Raw genomic sequence first — 19,967 nt, 5'->3', positions numbered from 1 at the left:
AAAAGCGTGAACTTCAGAGCAGCTCTTATGTGGGTTCTCTGGAAAAATGTTCATTTATGGGGAAAAAAGGCATCACTGTAGTGTGTTTGTTTTGTTTATTTTACTGCTCATTTGATTAGCCCAGCAATAAACGCCTGTCAACAAGCCTCCAATCAGACTCTGAAGGCGACCACTTGAGACAGCAGCGCACAGAGTGACGCGCAGGTTATTTTTTTCCAACACCTGGTTTGTCCTTTGACCACCACACCTGCTGATATATCCACGTGTTTACAGGTCGTATCTAAAACATGCACGGTTAAAAATGTACACACATTCATTTCTCATCCAACATACACTTCTGCCTCCACCACAAAAGCCTTTTTAAAAAGAGCGGCTGTCATTTGCAAGTCAAATGAATAATAAATAGGAAGTATCACTGCAATTGTATATGTAGTAAAATTCAGTATGTGTGTATGTAAAAATATATAAATACTGCCAATAAAAGTTGATTCTTCTTCTCTTTCTGTGTGTTTGCGCCAGTCAAGCAGTTTGAATTCTGACTGATTTAAAACAATAATTTATTTTTCTCTTTGGTTTTGATCACCATTACATTAAACGAGCTAAGCTGTATCTGATCATACATACTGTATAATTTTTACAGATTTTTTTTGTCATTTGACATCAACAAAATAGATAAACTTGCAGTCAGAATGGTAAGTACAACACAGTATCTGCAGTGCCGTTTCACCGCTCAGTGACGACACCTGGTGGGCACGACTGGTTACTACAACTTTGATTTACATGTTTGAGATGAACTGAGCGGAGTCATGAGCACACTCTGACACAGATGGTGCACTAGAGCCACTGGTTGGAAAACACTTGGCAGGGTCCACCAAGACAGAGAATTTCTCAGGCAAGAACGGAACAAAAAGAACTCAATGTGTGAAGGGAGATTAAATGTTCCCAAATAACTGTTGAATATTTCACATGAAGGACATGACATGTGTGCTGCCACTCCTAATTCGTTTACCTGTGAAATCGAAAAGGACATGAATTGACTTGAAAGTGAAGCTTGTATGCATCACACATTAACTCTGTAAACAGATTCTACAGGTGACACAGTCTCTGATGTTACAAGTTTTCTTCTTTAAATTTAAAATGATTTTCACTGTTAAGTATCTCTGTATTCCACATTACTTTACTACATTCAGTTCATAAACAAGGAAAACTCAACTTACTTTGAAAGACGGTAAAACTGATAATTATAAGCATCATCGTTTGTCACTAACAAACCAGTGGCACAACATTGCAGCAATCACAGTGTGGGAACAAATTATTATCTACCAGGTTACTACTCAAGTTTCACTACTGACATCCAAAGTCTTAAGGGAGAATTAAAAATGGAATTCATTATAAACACACAATATTCTTAAAATTTCACTAAGCTACCAAAACATGTTAGGAGCTGTTTCTTTCTCAAGATCAGAAATATAATGCTGACGTGTTCAAAAAGTTTGCCATTTACGTTGGTATTTTAAGGTAATATTTTACAACTCAGCTGTTCACTCAGTTGAAGCAAACTGCTGGTGGCAGAGTTTCCTACATTTCCCATAATGCCACCAACAGACGCCTGAATGACCACATCTCTCAGACCAGACACTCAGCACACAATGTCTGTTTCTGAAAAACTCTCTAACCCCAACTGAAATTATTGTGATGACATCACAATTTTTGCAAAATTCAGAAACCACGTCCACAGAAGACATTACACAGCTGTTTTAATAAGCCGAGTACTACAACCTGGGATGGACATAGACTTCATGTTTAAAATGAGGCCATCACAAGCTCTGTCTCACCTTGAATGGTGTTCTTCTTCCATCCCTCTGCATGTTGAGCATATGGATGCTCTTTCCATTTGCTCACATCCAGTTGTATTGGTTGGACACTGTGACACCCTCACCCGCCACACACAACACACAACACTTAGTCTCCCGATGGCCCTGCTGGCCTCTCAGGCTGCAATTAAACTCGATAATCACCTCCAAGTCTGGTAATTAAGAAAATAAGGTGCTCAGGGTTTGGAAATGCAATGAGAAGGTTAAAAGATGTAAGCACACCTGCTGTTTAACAGAGGGATATTATGGCCTGTTATAGGAAGGAGTTAAACCTATGGGATCCAGAGGAGAGAGATCAGGAAAAGACATTTGACGACGAACTTTGTGTTTCATTTTAAACCTTAAGGTCATCAGTAACTCATTGGATGTACCACATTAAATCTTCATACACAGCCACTCGAAGGGGGCAGTTATATATTTGTTACTTTTTTCTCACCTGTAATGCAGTAGTTGGATACCTTTAAGGTTTATCATATTTTTTAAATCTTGCTTGCAAAGACAGCACATGCATTTTGCTCCAGGCAAAACTTTGCGTCATTGTGGGTGGTGATTACCCACATAGCAGCGCTTTTACGAGCAGTCAATCAAAGTGGAATGACATGAGTTTGAATATATACTCCTTTGCTTTCCTTATTATTTTCATAAACACTGTTGCCATGACTGAAGAAATGACAGGTAACGCCGCCAATTACTTAAAAAAATTAAACTCTGAAAGAAATGACACCACAATTTGTTGCTGCAAGAAATGAAGATGAATGGTAACTGACAAGGCGTTTGTTCATTTAGTCTGTGTCTGTGTATGTGTGTGTGTGTGTGTGTACATTTATACTGGGGGATAATGAAACCACATGATTTTCACTTGGGTTTTTTTAGAGGACCAAAACCAATAGACCAGAAATTTAATCTGACTATTTTTCAATTGAAATTTTAATTCATATACTGAATCATCTGTTGCAAACAACATTACGACTGTGGTCTCACTCATCAAAATGCACTCATTCAAATGTTTTTCTGAGAAATGCAGCAGGTTTAAAGGGCTTTGGAAGGGCTCTTTTTTGTGGATCAGCGGTTAGGGTGTCGGACCCGTAAGCGGTGGATCGCTGGTTCGATTCCCCGTACCGGTGTTCATGGCTGAGGTACCCTTGAGCAAGGTACCTAACCCCCACTGCTCCCCGGGCGCTGCACGCGGTCGCCCACTGCCCCGGGTTTGCTGTGTGTGTGTGCACGTCACTTGGGTGGGTTAAATGCAGAGCACGGATTTCGTTGGAGTGAGTTCCCTCCAATGACAAAATATGTCACTTTCATCTTTCATATGAGTTAAACATGAATTGTTTTCATGTCTTGTGTTCAGTTCTGCACAGACTTGTGAATTCTTATTCACAAGTGATGAAATACTTGACAGGCTCTCAATCATCTGTGATAACCACTTTCATAAGGAACTTTTATTAAGTTATGAAGTAACAAGCATTTCCAGTCATGCTAGCAGCTTTGTGAGGATGTACTCAGGCATGGCAGTGCTTTGACCTAAATGCTAATGCCAACATGCTAGCATGCTCACAGTGATTATGCTTATTTTAGCCTGTTAGCATGCTTAGCCAAAGTACTAAACACAGAGTACATCTAAGGCTTATGGAAATGTCAGTTGTTTTGCAAATATTTGTTAATAAGCCAAAATGCTGAGATGAAGTAAAAATGATCATCATAAGTGCAAGAATTACAGTGAGAATTAATCCATCATTCAAAAATTTTTAAATCACTAGTGTATGCTGAATGCTGGACCAGGATTGGTTTCCAAAATATTTGTGATATCACAAATCATCCTCATAGGGTTTGCCTCTTACAATCAGGTTTTCAGTGAGCTCAGAGAAAATTTGCACTTGGGAACAAGGAAACGTGAAAACATCCTTCAAGGGTCAGACTCTGCACATACATCATTCCATACAGTGAAGCTTAAACACCCCGCTGTACGAGCAAGAAGAAAAAATGAAGGGGACTTTAAGTTGAATGCACAAGTTTTTTTTCTTTTTTGCTGGTACTGGTTAAGGCATTTTGAGCTAATCAATGCAAAAAGAGGGGTAAGCGGACTGTCATAGTTTGAAGCTTAGCGACACTGACTAAGCTGCCTTATTTGATGAGCTGGGAGTGAGAGTGTCTTGGACAGATTAAAGGTGCAATGTGTAAACTTGTTGATTGTTGAGTCTGACTCCCAGGTTGTCAAAAACCAGTGTTTTGACTTTATGGCTGAGCTGACTCACCAAACCAAAGCGTTGGTACAGGACGACCTGGGAGTGAGACACAACAGCAAACTATCTTACACACTGCACCTTTAAATAACACTAAAAGTACTATTAGCTAAAGAACTGACACATGACACATCACTGGATGACTTTAAACATAAAATATGTTTTTTATGCCATTCTGAATGAAGACTTGTAACTTCTGGATGGTCATGTCATGTACTCAACCATCAATCTGAGGTAATTCTACCTTATTTGAGGATTTTATGTACCTCTATAATTCTACCCAGGAGATAAATACTGTAATTCTTACTCCATTACATTTGATTTACAGCATTAGTTACTACTTTTTAACTTTTACTACTTTTAGATTCCAGTATTTTATATTCTTTCTGTCCAGTGCAAACCATGTATCTCCAAATTTGGTGATTCTGATGGAAATATTTCTTCTCATAAACTAAGATTAAAGATTACATTCCTTTATGAGTTGAAGGAATTCTCATCTCCTCTTCTTAAACTTAACAAATCATTCAAAGCTGCTCTTGAATTAGCTGAAAATGGAGCAGCATGTCTGCGTTCACAGTGAAAAGTCGAAGGTTCTGGCTTCTGATGATTGCCGGTACACGCTTACACACCAACACATACAAATATATAGTTTGTCCTCTTTTACAGTTACTGCATTTTGAGATTCATTTGACCTCATGTGAGATAAACATGTGGCCATGAACATGGAGACTGAGTGGGAGGCAAATTTTGCAGTGAAAACATTTATAGTTTTTATCACACAAAGTCCTCTTTATCCCCACCCACCTGCTCAGGCACCTGCACAACATCATGGAGTAACTTCAGTAAAACGGCAAAGATCTGAAAAGTAAACATGTCAGTTGGGTTTTAGATTTGCTCTGTTATTGTTTTGCTCGGATTCCCTGAACTCTTCACACTCCAGTGAAAACACCCTCAGTTTGATGTGGGCGTGTAAGGATACATTATTGTTTGCATGCTTAATAACACACATCCACATTCATGAGTCACTGTCTCCCTTCATAAACACTCACTTGATGTGACCCAAACTGTCTGAGGAGAGATAATCTTTTAGGCTAAAGTCTTTGTAATGCAGGAGATTTCTATTGTTGTTTTTTGTCGTTGCTGCAGTTTCACACAATGAATCAGAACTATGTCTCATTCAGGATTACAGCTCAAAAATCTGTTCTCACCAGGAATGTTATTTCACCTTCTCTGCGTTTATTTCCCCCTGTTTTCAGGGTAATTGGCCTTTTTCTTTGTGTTGTATGGGTTTTAATACTCCAAGGCCCTGGACTTTGTACTCCTTGTTGTTCGCAGCTTGTGATTTTGATGATTAGGGAATTTAAACATATTCTAACGTTTCTCTTGATATAAACTGCACAGGATAAGTTGTTGGTGAATTGTAAAAACAAATTGTGTTTTTGTGCAAATATACATGTTAAGTTTTATGTGTTTTTTTCTTTTTGAAACTCCACTATGTACTGCAGCCTTCCTGGCAGAAGTTTTGTTGGCATTTCTGGAGTCGGCTTCACCCAAATGACTTCATTAAAATGATCATGAACATCTATGACCAGTGAGTCACCACCTCCAGTTATGAGCTCATTTAAGGTGCTATGTTGGGCCTGTCCTTGTTTATGAAAGCATTTAGAGAGAACAAATATTACACTGCAGGTGTATCACAAATGACTGACGTCTGTTGGCACAATCATGACTTCTCATCTGCGTTGTTTGCCTTTTGACGTAGGACTAATCACTGCAAGATGGAACTCGAGTGTCAAATAGATCAAGGGGAAACGACGTTTACTTTGGTGATCAGTTAATATAATCTTTTGTCATATAAGTGCAATGTCAGATGGACTGGTAATGTAAAAAGAAGTTGCTAAGCATCAAAATATTTTTCAAGTCTGTGTTGCAACAGTGGTTGGAGGCTGTTTCCTTATTGTTCAGCCTCACAGGCAGTCACTCTTTGTACATGTTTTTGGAATAAAGTTAAGTTTAACTCACATTAAGCATTATATAATCTGAGGATATTGTGTAATAACTGAACTATAAATCCCCCAATAGGCTACCTCTGAAGGAATTCATGAGGTAGTGAAGAATATTGGGGTGGATGTGCATACCTCAGCAGAATAATACACCCAGTGATCTCCAAAAATACACCAGACTTTAACTCAGAGTTTGTTCTGTGAATCGTGTATATTTGGAGTTAGCAGGAGGCCTAAGAGGAGAAAAAGGGACAGAGCTGCAAATTAAAACACACGTGACAGTAATTTAACTTTATTTAACATGTGCTTTTATTAGCAGTCAGACACAGGGAAATAAATGGTCAAAACTAACAAGCCAATGTGTGTTTTCACTGGAAAAGGAGCCCAGTAAACCTAAAACCATGCACAAGGTTCACGTGCATATTTAATTATTTCAGTATCAGGTGGGTCAAGTTGCCCTGAACCAACCCCTTATACCTTTTTCTCTTGGTAGCCCTTCTTTTAGCAAGATCCGAGTGATGTTTGGTCAGTCTGTTTGTTGATCGTGCGCTCCCAGACCCCACAGTGCTTTGCTAAAGGCCAGAGGTCTCCCAGGTTGGGCTGCTGAAAGTGACCACTGGCCTGGACTCCGGGCCCCAAAATACAGCAGTACAACACCAGTCTTGTTACTGCAGTGGTGCGCTGAAAGTGGGCCCAGCATGTTGGACTGTGACACACGCCGCAGCACAGCCTGGTAGTCTTCGCCCTCAGACCAGAGTAAATAAACTCAACCAGCTACACAAACACTTTGACTGGGGCTGGGAAAGTCCACGCACAGCCCGCCACTATTGGTGAACATCTAAGTATAGAGGGGAGCTGTTGAAGCTGATGTCGCAACATTGTTTTTAGAGGGAGTTGTTTCCAGGTCCTTTTAGAGAGGAATACGAAGCAATGTGGGGCTAATGAAAATGAGAAAACATATCTAAGCTTGTAACATTTTAAAAGCTACCGCCGTGTGAGCTGTGTGCCACAAATGACCAAGCAAAAGAACGTTTTTATCTCAACACTCATTTTTAAATCTTATCAGTCAGGTTTAAGACTGTAAGTCTTGAATGATGTTGCTAGTGTGTTGGATAACAAGGAGGACTGTACCGTCTTTTTTATTGGTTATCTAAGACCTTCAGTACTGATCATCAATTCTGTTGAAACAACTGGAATGTATTACATCTGATGACAAATCAGATCAAATCGTAATTGACTTGCAAATTATCTCGGTGGTTGAGAACAAGCTGTTGTAGCTGATGTCTTTCAGTCCAGCGTTGTGAATGTTAACAAAGGTATAACACAGGATTTTGTTGTAGGACCTCTCTTATTGACTGTTTTTTAAATTTATTTAGTGAAAAACTAGAAGCAGTGCAATTCTCGTGTACAAGGACGACGGCATTCAATATACAAAAGAGCCATGTGTTGCCCGGAAAGTTCAAAAAGTTTTGATTTCTGTTCTGCGCAGTGAACTTCAATTTACATCCGCAAACTGAAACAAACATTTTCTATCATGCCTTCAAATGATCCACTTCAAAGTACTTTTCTACACAAGTAATCTTACTTCTGTTTGTATAATGTCTACATAGATGAAGTCCCATTCTTTTGAGAGTGTATCTGTCTTTTCATCCCTTATAAAATGCAGAAGGGATAAAAGTCAAAAAGCATATTTTATTATTGTGTGTCAGTCCATTTTCATCTTGTGTTGTTTTGCATCTTCTCAGTCTTATCTGAGGACTGCGTGAAATTGTTTTTGTCGGACCGACCTTGTGAGCCGGCACCCGGACATTATGTAACTGTTTAATTCAATGATTAGTCAGTCACGTCAGGGGAATAAATGCAGAAAAGCTATTTTCAACCTCACAGTTCATCACCCGTGTGATAAACTCGGTGAAAATACTATGCTTCTTTCGACTGCCCTTTCTCACACAGTTACGTAGTTTTTAGGGGCAATAAAACTGCAATAAATATAAGACAGCATGGGAAGTTGACCTGTTGGTTTCAGTGATGAGGCTGGAGGGGTCACAGATTTGCTCCCTGATTCTGATAAAGTGTCACTGAGCGAGACACTAAACTTAATATTACATTATTTACTGCCATTGTCTGCAACTGCAGTTCTGCTTTGCGCTAAAGGGTTTAAGGATGGAGGGTGTGGCATGTGTTGGACAAACTGTAAACCCTCTAAAGCGAATTTATGATTTTAGGCAATAAAAATTAAATTGACTTGACTTTGTGCTGCGTTTCTCCTGACTCCATCCCACACACAATGTTTTTCTCCCACCCTTACTTTCTGTTCCTCACTTAAGTGAGGAAGGCTTTTATTGCCTCAAACCCACTCTTCAATTCCAGTGAACAGCATGGCCACTTCGTAGACGAGCTTGTCAGCACTTTCAAAAGCTTTGATTTCGTACATTTCAGATTCTGTAGTGCCAGTCACATGTAAAAAGCAGAAACCTGCTTCTGTGTTTTGGTTTAATGAGGATTCAAGGAGCTTAAAGTGACAATGCAGGCAGGCAGAGCGAGAGTGGAATAAGTATAAACACATCTGCCTCTGTTGCCTCTCAGAAAGATTTCATATCCACTTATTAGAGTGAAATCAAAGAAGCAATTAATACCTATTTTTTCTGATCTCATTGCAAAACAAAGTCACAATTACAGAGTCCTGTTAAAATCCATAAACTCTGTGATTGGGCTCCCACCCCATCTCACCAGCCACCTGAACCCACACCACAGAGAGGTGTGACAATAATGATAATTATAATTATAGGATAATTCTATGATAATCTGTAATTACTTTTTTAATAGTGGAGATATGGCAGATCTTTAACACTGAACCGAGAGCTTGATGATTTTTGCCCACCTGTCACATTCACCCAATTCACTGAAATGCACTGTTGCACTCTCTAAATCATCCCGATTGCACCCCCACTTCAGATGGTTGGCCTGGCTATTTTAACTGTTATTAATTGTTCTCTGTCTACTGGCACTTTCCCCTCCAATGTGAAACATGGCAGTCTTCACCCCCTTTTTAAGAAGCTCTCTGGTCTGGTCAGATCAACAAAGGATCACTTGTTTTAGGGTTCATGGTGTAACTTTCCTTAACATTTCAATTTTGCAACGTGTCAAAGTTGTTTGAGACTTACTGCTAAGTGGAAGAAAAATTGGCTAGAGAACAGATTCCCTTAGATGGAGGTCAGAAAACCATGATCACAACTGATGTCAGTCAAACATAAGACAACACCATGAGCCATTTCTTCTTCTTTGTGTCATATGTTGATCTTGTGACAAACTGTCTTGCAGTCGAGCACAAACGTTTGATGGCCTTTACTGAAGTAATAACCTCTAGTCATAAGTTCACTGCTCACTAATACGGTGTGTTGACATCAAGCTTATGTTTGAAAACATTTCCTTTTTTTCAAATAAATTTCATCAGGTTTTTTTTTTGATGGTAAACTTGTAAACTTCTGTGGGACATTCACACCTTACATGTTGCAAGAACTACTGAAGTCACATATGAGTCATCACAGTCATATGAATTACAATGTGAGTTGTGAAATCACCTGGGCAGTATGTTAAGGTGGCTCCCACTGACATGCCTCTTATGAAGGGTGTGTCACCTCTTTAACTTCTACTTCAAACATTTGTCACTTCTGTCCAGACTGTTAATATTTCTGTCATCGCAGGAGTAACCCCTGTATACTGCTTTAGTGTGCATACCGCTAAGTGATAACACATTATGGCGTCATAGTAAATCTTTTTATTCCTCCAAAGCAAAACTGGAGGGAGGTGTCAGATGTCAAATAACAGATTCAGGTGAAGGACGGTGCAGTAAAGATACAATTTCAGGGTTTTGAGCAAGTCAAACATTATCTGTGGGCACAGAGTGAAACTGTAGATCACATCTGTTTCTTAGGAACATATCTACAATGTATGACTTGCACATTGGCATCTAGCAAAACAATACAAAACACACCCAAGAATGAAAATTGAGGGAAATGAATACTGCATACTGCAAATACAATAGCAGACAAAAATGCATTTCTCTTAATGATAGAATATGTTTTGTTTTGTGTTATACCCTTAGGGGTCACCATAGTCATGGGGCACATGTGTGAGGCATTTCCTGCTCCATGGACATGACTGGATATGACAAATACTAACATATTGTACTGGAGATTCTGTCTATATAGTTTGTTTGGCAGATGACGTGCGAGTGCTTCTGATATTACTGGGTTGCAGCAAGATTATTATGGCTTTCTAAATCTAAACTAATCAATAATCCTAAGTGTGAGAAACATTTTATTGGGAAAAAAAACAAGTGAAATGCTAGAACCAAACTGATAACACAAACACTATTATTCCTGTCACAATCACGCACAAACCTGTACATTCACAAAGAATGCATTCATGACTGTCGTGCCCTTCAGGCAAAATTATGCTGTGTACGCTGTGTCTGAATAGGATGCGGGCTGAACGATTTCCCGAAGATAAGTGATTCATTTAAAAAATACTCATGTCATGACTCAGCTTACTTAAACTGGCTCTTGACTGTGATTTTTTTTGAATGAATATTTTATACTTTAATCCCAGGTAGAAACTACTTCCAAAAACGGACATTTGCTTCTGCTAGGCAAGTTTTGAAGATTAAAAATAGCATTGCTCCATGTTGTAGCTGTAGCATAGGAAACAGCAAGCTGTTTGTAAATCAAGATTTTATCACAATGTATAATCCCCGATTTTAAGACATCTGACGACAACTAACGAACTGTTTACTGCCTGTTTCTACAGGGTGGGACGTTAACCGGAAGTGACGGCGGCGGCAGATATTTCTTTCTAGCCGCATAAAATCCATTTTGATAATTTAAAATCGTTGACAGCCATAACAACTTCAAATTTGCACAGACGATAAAAGTCTGCGCTGTTGCTGATTTGCAAATATATATTTTTTGAATTGACAGAAAACTAGTATGACCTCCATACCCAGGATGCACTTCGCTCTTGCCATCTTGTCGAGTGGTTGGGTTAGAAGAGGGGCAGGCAATAGTTAGCTACCTGTTAGCTTACTGCTGCCTTGGAGTAGTGGTTATCTGTCAGCTAGCTGCTAGTAGCAGCTGCCAAAAGTGAGCTGGCCACACGGCAAGAGGCAGAACTTCACCGACTTTAAGACGTTGTCTCTGTCTACCGCTGGGTTATATATTCGTTTTGAAAAGCCAGTGTGTTTGTTTACATCATGATGTCGCACATGCTGGTACCGAGGTAGAAGAAAGTAGCTAACATCAGCTAACTCAGCTAGTCGGCGAGAAATACATAGATAGCTGAGAGAGAAGAGTGGGCTACGAGACCGGGCCCGCCTCAGACTAAAGTACCGGTGGCAGCTGCTGAACAAGAACTTTGATAAGGGCCTGTTTGCAACTCCGCTGCCGGGACACAAGGAAGGCCGACCGGTTGCCAGAGAGGCCGGAGTAGAAGAACAACAGTCGCCCGTGTATTGTGAACGGACATCGCGGAACGTTTGAGGAGTTTCTCAGGGTCTGGCCCCGGTTGTGACACTTTTTCCCGACAAGGGAGAGGAGGGGGAACGGTATGGAAATGTCCTGTATTGGTACGTGTCTTTGTCATATCCCTCAGCTGTGAATTACTTCGTAAGACTTTAGTCCAGCACTTCGTTTCATCTGGGAGCAGACAGTATTGACGCAGATAGTCAACATGTCGAAAATGCCCGCTAAGAAGAAAAGTTGCTTCCAGATTACGAGTGTAACGCAGGCTCAGGTGGCGGCCAGCAGCATCACCGACGACACGGAGAGCCTGGACGATCCGGACGAGTCCCGGACAGAGGACGTGTCATCGGAAATATTTGACGTTTCTCGGGCCGACTTGGGGGTGTGTGAAAGGAGTTCATCCGATGAAACCATAAACAACGTAGGAGAGACTCAGGAGGGCCACCAGCCTGCCACGGGTCCTGTCAACGGGGGACTGTCTTATAAAAGTATAGGCACTGGTCGTGTCACTCCGCATAATTTAGGAGGAAGTGTGCTTGTGCCAGCTACAGCTCAACCTTTTGTTGCAAGCTCAGCCACCCATTCGTTGACAGTCATCAATTCGACCCCTGCTGTCACCGTCTCTAGCAGTGTTGCTCACACTGCTCCTGTGGGCACCAGCTGTAGTTCTCGTTTCAGGGTCATTAAACTTGACCATGGTACTGGAGAGCCCTTCAGACGGGGCCGGTGGACGTGCACTGAGTTCTATGAGAGAGATTCAGATTCAAATGTCAATCGAACTGTGGATAGCATAAAACCAACTGTAACCCTTGATCACAGTATAGACAGGGACAGTGGTCTTGGGGCTACCATTAACTCTGCGCTCACTAGCAGTGCTTTTTCTGCACAGGCTTTGGAGAACACTGTGGACAGTGGTTATTCCGTCGGACACCCCGCCCACCCTCCCTCTTCAGAGCCTCTACAAGGCTACAGCTTGGCTCCTCAGATAGGCAGTGGGGCAAGTGCCTTCCAGCCCACAGGGTATACAACTACAGCATCACAGCAGCCACAACAGGCTCAAGTCAATATGCAGCCCGTTGCTCCCCAAACCTTCCTCTCTAACAGCCTCAATGGTGTGCACCAAGGTGCCATGCAGCAGATGTCTCCCATTATGCCTCCTGCCACGCAGGCCCAGCAATTTGCCTATTCTACTCATCCCACTGGCCTCTCAGCTGGCCAGCCGGAATATCGTCAACAGCACTTTGGCTCAAGCACTCAGAACCCTCCCATGTCCACCCTCCCCATGGGGCCTCCAACCAGCCAAGTACCCTCGCCTCTAATCACCAGTGCTGGTCCAGGAGCCCAGGGTCTGGGCGGAGAGGCAGGCTCGGCACAGGGCCTCAAGCTTCAAGTTGGTAATGCACAAGCCATGACCCCCAACCTTCCAGGAAGTGGCCAACAGCAGCATGTCAGCCAGACGCAGCCTTCAGGTGGCGTAGGCATCACCCTTGCACCTTCCGTCACCACCACCACCTCCCACAGCGGTGTCCAACACACCCCGGCCACAGTGCCCAGTACCACCAACACCCCTGCTGGTGGAGCCCATGGAGTAACCGCGACAGGCCATCCCTCGGGCTTCATTAACCAGACAGAAGATAATAGGCAGAAGTCTGATGCCCTACCTCAGCTCAGTGCCGGTGTGGTGCCAGGGAAAGATGTTGTAAAGCCTTTCATCAGCGAGGGCCTCAGCCTGCCCACTCCTGCTGTCAACAGCCTGTTTGGCATCCATATCGCCATGAATGTGGATGAAGACAGGTAAGAGGGTATAATGCAAAATACACCTATGTGAAATGAGTTCACTTTTCTGCATATTGTTTGCTGCTTTTTTTTATTCAGCTTAAATAATCAGTAACACAGTATTATAGTCTTGATAACAGTTTGCCTGTATGTTTGATGGAATAGAAGCTAAGGTCATTAACTGAAACACAAGCGATAGATTTTTGGAGGTAGTAAGTCTGGAAGTTTGCCCTCATATTAAACATTCCTGTTGCATTATACAGCAGTGTGGTTATACTGTGGAGAATGCCTCTCCCTTCACCAGGGCCAAAATTAGGCATGCTATAATGAGAAGGCATTGGTTGTACTTAAAGAACAATAAAACAAAATAAACATTTTTCTTAGTTCTGTTTGTAAGTGTAAAGTTATAGATTGGTTGGAAGAAGGGACTGGGCCAGTGAAAACTGACAGAGACAGGAGAAATATTTGTCTTTGTCATTAATAGGCAACCCACAAAACGCTTGTGTTGTCACATCAGACACCCACAGCCCCCTCCCTCAAACCTCCATTCAGCCATACAGCCTGTTTGGGTTTAGGGGGCGTTAACAAGCACATGGAATTACAACACAGGCAGTAGCTGTGCTTCGTAGCTGAGAAGGAAACAACTCCTTAAATGTAGGCAGTCAGTTTTTATTTTCTTCTTAACCTTCCTACAGTACTCCTCTAATGTACACACAAGCTATTTTTAGAGTCTGTTGGATGGCCCTCAACACAGCTTGTGATGAAGTGTTGCCACTCTTTGCCATTCCAAGCCAGCAGCGGATTGTTGGAGAGGTGATGTTTGAGCCAAGAATGACCCAGATGAGAGCTTGAGTCCATACTCACGTGCATAGTCTGTCCTGTATTTATGTAGGCCTCACTGTGCTCTGTTTTGTTGTTCAGGACTTATTATGAACGGTACCAGAGGAGAAGGAGGGGTGTGTGTGTAGATGCTTGAGGAGGTTGAGGCCTGTTTTTTTCTTTTTTTTTTTATTGCTCATAGTCCAGATATTCCAGAAGCTAATCGTTGTTTACTGAGAGACTTGATCCCAGCAGCATCACATGTGGGCTGATAATGTGCGGAAGCCGGTAACATTGTGTGTTGTCCCTGATTTCATCAAAGGAACAGCCAGTGCCCTTGTATGTGAGAGTGTGTGTTTGTCAGAGAGAGAGAGAGGTAGGAGTGACATCAGTGGCTGTCTGTGTAGCTATGGTGATGCTGGCAGCAGGACAGGACAGGACGTGTCAGGGAGGTGGAGGGGACAGACGGACCTACATCACACACACCTGTGGCAATCATAGTCGACATGTAAGCCTCTGTGGCAGCGACGACATGGTCAGACTGAATCAGCAGTACCATGTCTACCTTCGACTGTGACTTTCAGAGTCGAGTCCTTCTTCAGGCCTGTTCATGTTCGTGCTGACACATCAGCATCACAAAGCAATAACTTGTTTCTAACTACTGACTGGTTCAGACTACCTTCTTGTTCTCTTCGTGCTTCCTCAGGTTGTAAAATTGGAGACCTGAAACTTATTGCACATACAGACTTATCATAAGTTAGAAAAACTGTCTTAAATGAGGAAGGACAGATTATTAAATTGCTGCTAGACCATATAGGGCACCACAGAGGCCAACAACTGTATTTTCCAATCCCGAGAATGAAATGAACTGAAGTGGACTGTAATAACCGAGTAATGTACATTGAGCTGCTTTTGGAAGATGTGTATCAAGTCTTCTCTTCAAAGGTAATTCATGTATACCGAATTGCTTAAAATTTCAATTTGGCATTTTAAAAATGTAGTTTAAAAATCTGACACAGTGCATTTGGAGTCGACATGTGATTATAACATTTTGGGCAGAAACCATAGAAATCAAACTATGCACATAGGTTGTACAACGGTTTATCACACTCAGTCAATCTGTAATGAAATTTTACTTTGCTGAATACTGAATAAGCCTGAATTTCCTATACTCTTTGACTAAATAATGAGAATAGCAGAATTTTTGCTATTTGAAATTTGCTGCTTCTCACAAATCGCTCTGTATAGATTTTTCCTGCTGCATACTTACTTACATACATGCATAACCTCAAAACTTGTGCAGTTTTTAAGTTGGGCTGTGGGCTCAAAGGCAAGTTGGCAGCCATAGGCATCATTCAAACTATCATCAGTTGTAATTAAAATGCCATGTTAGCTCATAACGTTCTTGTAAATCTCAGTGGTGAACAAAATAAAAACACGTTTCGTGGAACACACCCCGGTATAACGGGACCCATATTTTCAAACTTAATCGTCTTGTCAGAGGTGCATTGTTCTGTGTATGTGCTCGGCCTCATTGAGGAATCTACTCCATGTTTCATTGTTTGGTTCTGTTTTGAATTAGAGTGCATCTCAAAAGTGGAACAAAGCATTGAGGGCGTGGAGTCGAAAGATTGGAATGATTTCCCCTCAGCTTGGAATGGTTAGGATCTCTGCTCAGCATGCTGTATCTCTGCTAAGTGAAGTGATGAAACTGCCCCCTGAGACAAATTGGTTTCCCTCAATAGGCGCACTTGGCCTTTAACTCAGTTACTTCTTCTGGGACATACCAGCCTCCCACCATTGTGTACCGTCTAAATTAGGAATGTTAATTATTAATCCATAATTGAATGAATTTTCTCAGGCAGAAGAACAGTAGTAGCTCAGTCGTACAGTGGAGAGAAATACTGTCTGACTTTATTCTGGTACACAGTTGACTGTATGATTACTTTTTATCCAGATGAGGGTCATGATAACTAACCTGAAATGAGTGCAAATCAAACTGAACACAACTGTGACATGATGGATGTTCATCTTTTCCTGCGTGACTTTGTACGGTGGTAGGAATCACTTTTCACGATGACTTTTCCTCTGTTATTTGAAGTGAGTGCTACAGACCCACACCCTTGACCCTCCCATACTCTACAGTACACAACAGCCTGACACTGTGAGTTGCTGTTTTTCTTGAGGCAGTTTTAGCGTCCCAGTCTTAATGAAAAACTGTTTTGAACTGTTTTCCAGGGCTAAAACTGGTGGTTACCTCAGCAGAATTACAGATATTTTTGTAACTTTTGACATTGTCATCAATGTTGTAGCAAGTAAATATCTTGCATAGGTGGTAAGAAGCTAGTTTGAAGGATCATAAGATGCAGACTTTTTCAAAATGACCCCATCGCAACACATTCTCATGTGAGAGTGACCCAGGTTAGCCACATTCTGGTGTTGGCTACTGAATGAATGCTTCTGTATGAAATACAAGAGCCTGGATGAAAGTTATTGTTCCCATTTAGTATGGGGATTTATAGATACTACAGTGCAGTTACAAGAAAGTTTGTCTCCAGCTTATGAAGAGATTGCAATGTGTATCAGCAAGCTGATGAACTTGGCCCAACAAAAGTAAAGTAAGCCAAAGATACCAAATTTACAAACTTCCTTGACTTGTCTGATAACTGACACATGATATCACCTTGCAATTGTAGATACTCAAGTGCAAATAAGATTTCTCCTCACACACAATGAATGTCACATGAAGTTGTAATCTGATTGGCAGCTTTGTGAAAGGTCAGCTGCAGATATACATGTGAGGTCAACTTGGTGGAAATTGTTAGTTATCCACCTCCAGCTGGAGTGAGTACAGTCAGTCTTGGGTTTGGGAACATAATGGTTCCACTGGTGGAGAGTCATTCATGGGAAAAAAGGGCAATCTTTGCTGCTGTTGGCAGTCTTAAAAGCAGCCGCCTGCTAATATATGTTAACACTGGATTGACTTGAAGATTAGTAGGGGCTTAGCAGGTATCTAGATGGTTAGCTCTTAATGGCTCTCTGCTGACTGTGTCAGAACAGTATTGTTTTACTCCTGTCGAGCAGTAGCCCTGAGGTATAAAGAATAATCTTACGATGTATTTGAATCCAAGTACTACAACATGTAGCGTGTGAAGGATGGATACATGATCTGAAACTTAATTAATAATTCGTTTTTGTTGTCATTTTCTAGCCCTAAAGTATGTGTGGATTGTAACAACATCACTCTTTTATAATTTTTATTTATTCATTTATTTATTTTGAACCAGTAAAGGACTCTTGTCGTTTGTTCACTTGGATTGAATACTGGGGAGATAAGCAGAGTTTTAACCCCTGCTGTTGCTCATGATTTAAAAGGCTATGAAGGCACATGTTTTACAAGCTTAGACTGACAGCTTGTGGCAAACGTCACAGAGTTACGTTATTAGATATTTTAAACCTCATGTTATTGGACAGAAATACATTAAGGTTTTAATATGAACATTAGAGAAAAGTCTGTTTACATGGATACAACAGTGGAAATTTTTATTTAATTGAAATAGGGCCTGTCTCCTTTGATTATTAGTCTGAATGTGTAAATGTTCAGAGTTTGCACTATTGGCAGTTTGGCACAAAGATGGAGGGAGCTGAGGACATGGTGGGATGGAGGGAGCTGAGGACAGGATGTGATGGAGGGAGCTGAGGACATGGTGGGATGGAGGGAGCTGAGGACAGGATGGGATGGGGGGGTCAGCTTGGGGGTTGGGTGTGCGTATGTAGTTTAGTGGCCACAGTGCCTGGAAACAAGGGAGCATCTTATTTTCCACAGATAGCTGACCTGCCTGAACTATCAGGGGACACATACCCGGAGCCCTGAAAGGCTGTGATTGTGGGTCACCCCAGGCTGCAGCCAGAGCAGGCGGGTTAGCACCAGCGCTCTTTTTGAGCTGTACCATTGGCCCTGCCTGATGTCTCCCTTTAATGTGGCTGTTGTTTTTTGACTATCCCTAACTGACCTGTTAATACATCGTCCCTCTCTGCTTCTAAACTGCTGGTGTAATATTTTTTCTTCCCATTCACACCATTATCTTTTCTAGTTTCATCAACCAAGGGTGAAGCCTCAGTGCATACAAACCTCTCCTCTTTTTGATTGTAAATCGGGATGAAAGTTTTGGTGTTGTTTGAGCAATCACGTGCATGTTTCTACAAGCCTAATAACTGACCATAGCAGGCTTTTAATGATGTCCCCTGGAACTACTCTCATAGTGCAGATGAGGACAGAGGCGGTGTGCAAAACGAATGGCCTCGCTTTGCGATGTTACAGTTGAACTGTGTTTGATTTTAAAACATGTCAAGTTTGTTATATTTTTCCCTTTTTTTTTTTTTATAAAGTTTATACAGATCTGAAAAGGCCTGCGCGAGACAAAGTGGTTGAATAAGTTAGCATAGCAGGACCCACCCTGTTATCTCAGCAAGATGTGGTCAGGGGATCACTCCCAATTAGAGTGGACCTGCCAAAGCAAGTAAACAACCATGCTCCTGGCGGCCTACCATAACTAGCTCAGTTTGTGCTGGGAAGCAAGGCCATTGAATCAGCCGCAGAGTATGTTGCAGGTTGTTCCTGGAATGAGGATAGTGTGTGCAAACTGCTGGTGTTTGTTGTCTTTTCCAAAATGGTCTCAGTACAGAACAGGTTAGACCCCCCCCCCCCCCACATCCCTGTTTTTTTTTAGGCTGGTTTCAGCATGTTAAGTATGCACTGACACATTTCTAAAAATCTGACCATAGAGGAAACCTGTTGACAGCTCCTTGTTACTCGTCTGTACTTTCTACATTTAGAAGGGGTGTTATGTTGAGGGGAGGCATTGTGTAATGTTCCCGTGTATCTGTTGTGACATCAGCTAGGTATGTTAACAGTTTGAGAATTGAATCAATCAGGATTACATTAATTAAATAAAATACGTAAAGTTTTGCAGTTTTACCCTTTAGGTGGTCGGAAACTAATTATCTTTTCTGCTTTTATTTTTACCAAGTACCTCTGCTGGCCCAGAAAGACGCAAGCAGTCCGTAGACATGAACCTGGTGACTGAGATACTGTGGTGGTCATTTCTCATCATTTTCCAACACAAGACAAACCTCTTAATAATTTAGCAAATAAACAGCAGATTATTTGGTCATGAAGAATAATTGTTAGCTGCGGCCCTCCTGCTTACTGTGACAAACAGTAATTGCAAGTGGTTTTCATTCTGCATCAACATGTTAAAAAGGTATTAACTATTTATTTAGACAAAATTCACCCACACTAAGTGCTTGTAGCCTGTAGCTCTTCACTAACAAGCTCACACACACTTTTTTGACATTGACATATGGGAGCTGGTGCTTTTGCTGACCTGAGAACTGCAATATTAAGAGAGAGCTGATCTGTTAAATATATTTGAACTTTCTGGCAGTAGGTTATTTAAGTGTGTTTAAAACAAGACATTTCTTGTCTTCAAGTATGGTTCTCCAGTTGGCTTACAGTAAAGTCAGATATTCTTATACAACATTGAGGAAGTGAGAGAGAGACATAAGTTCAAAGTCTGTTAAAGGGACTGTTTCTTTGCGAACATCAGATACGATTGCAAACCACCGGGCAGAACTGGCCATAACTTAACATAACTCTTTTTTTCAATTTCTTTTTTTTATGTGCTGTCCTAGTGATGATGCTAATGATAATTAATAATAAATTTATCAACA

General features: G+C 41.3%; 1 protein-coding gene across 3 annotated transcripts in view; it reads left to right on the top strand.

Annotated features, from left to right (window-relative positions):
- The first annotated feature begins 11,040 nt into the window (after positions 1 to 11,040).
- Positions 11,041 to 19,967, top strand: part of tsc22d2 (TSC22 domain family 2) — a 33,418-nt gene continuing 24,491 nt past the window's right edge. Inside the window, exon 1 of one of the 3 annotated variants that reach the window (XR_006843532.1) lies at positions 11,041 to 13,433. Coding sequence is in view for 2 of the 3 variants with exons in the window: in XM_046390841.1 (XP_046246797.1) it covers positions 11,848 to 13,433 (1,586 nt within the window). In the remaining variant the exon portion in view is untranslated. The remainder of the gene's footprint in view (positions 13,434 to 19,967) is intronic. The other 2 variants (XM_046390841.1, XM_046390842.1) reach the window with 2 other exon arrangements.

Source organism: Scatophagus argus, chromosome 6 (assembly GCF_020382885.2).
Source record: "Scatophagus argus isolate fScaArg1 chromosome 6, fScaArg1.pri, whole genome shotgun sequence".
Classification (NCBI taxonomy): domain Eukaryota; kingdom Metazoa; phylum Chordata; class Actinopteri; family Scatophagidae; genus Scatophagus; species Scatophagus argus.
Note: the sequence above shows the minus strand (reverse complement) of the source record. Positions and strands in the feature narration are given on the sequence as shown.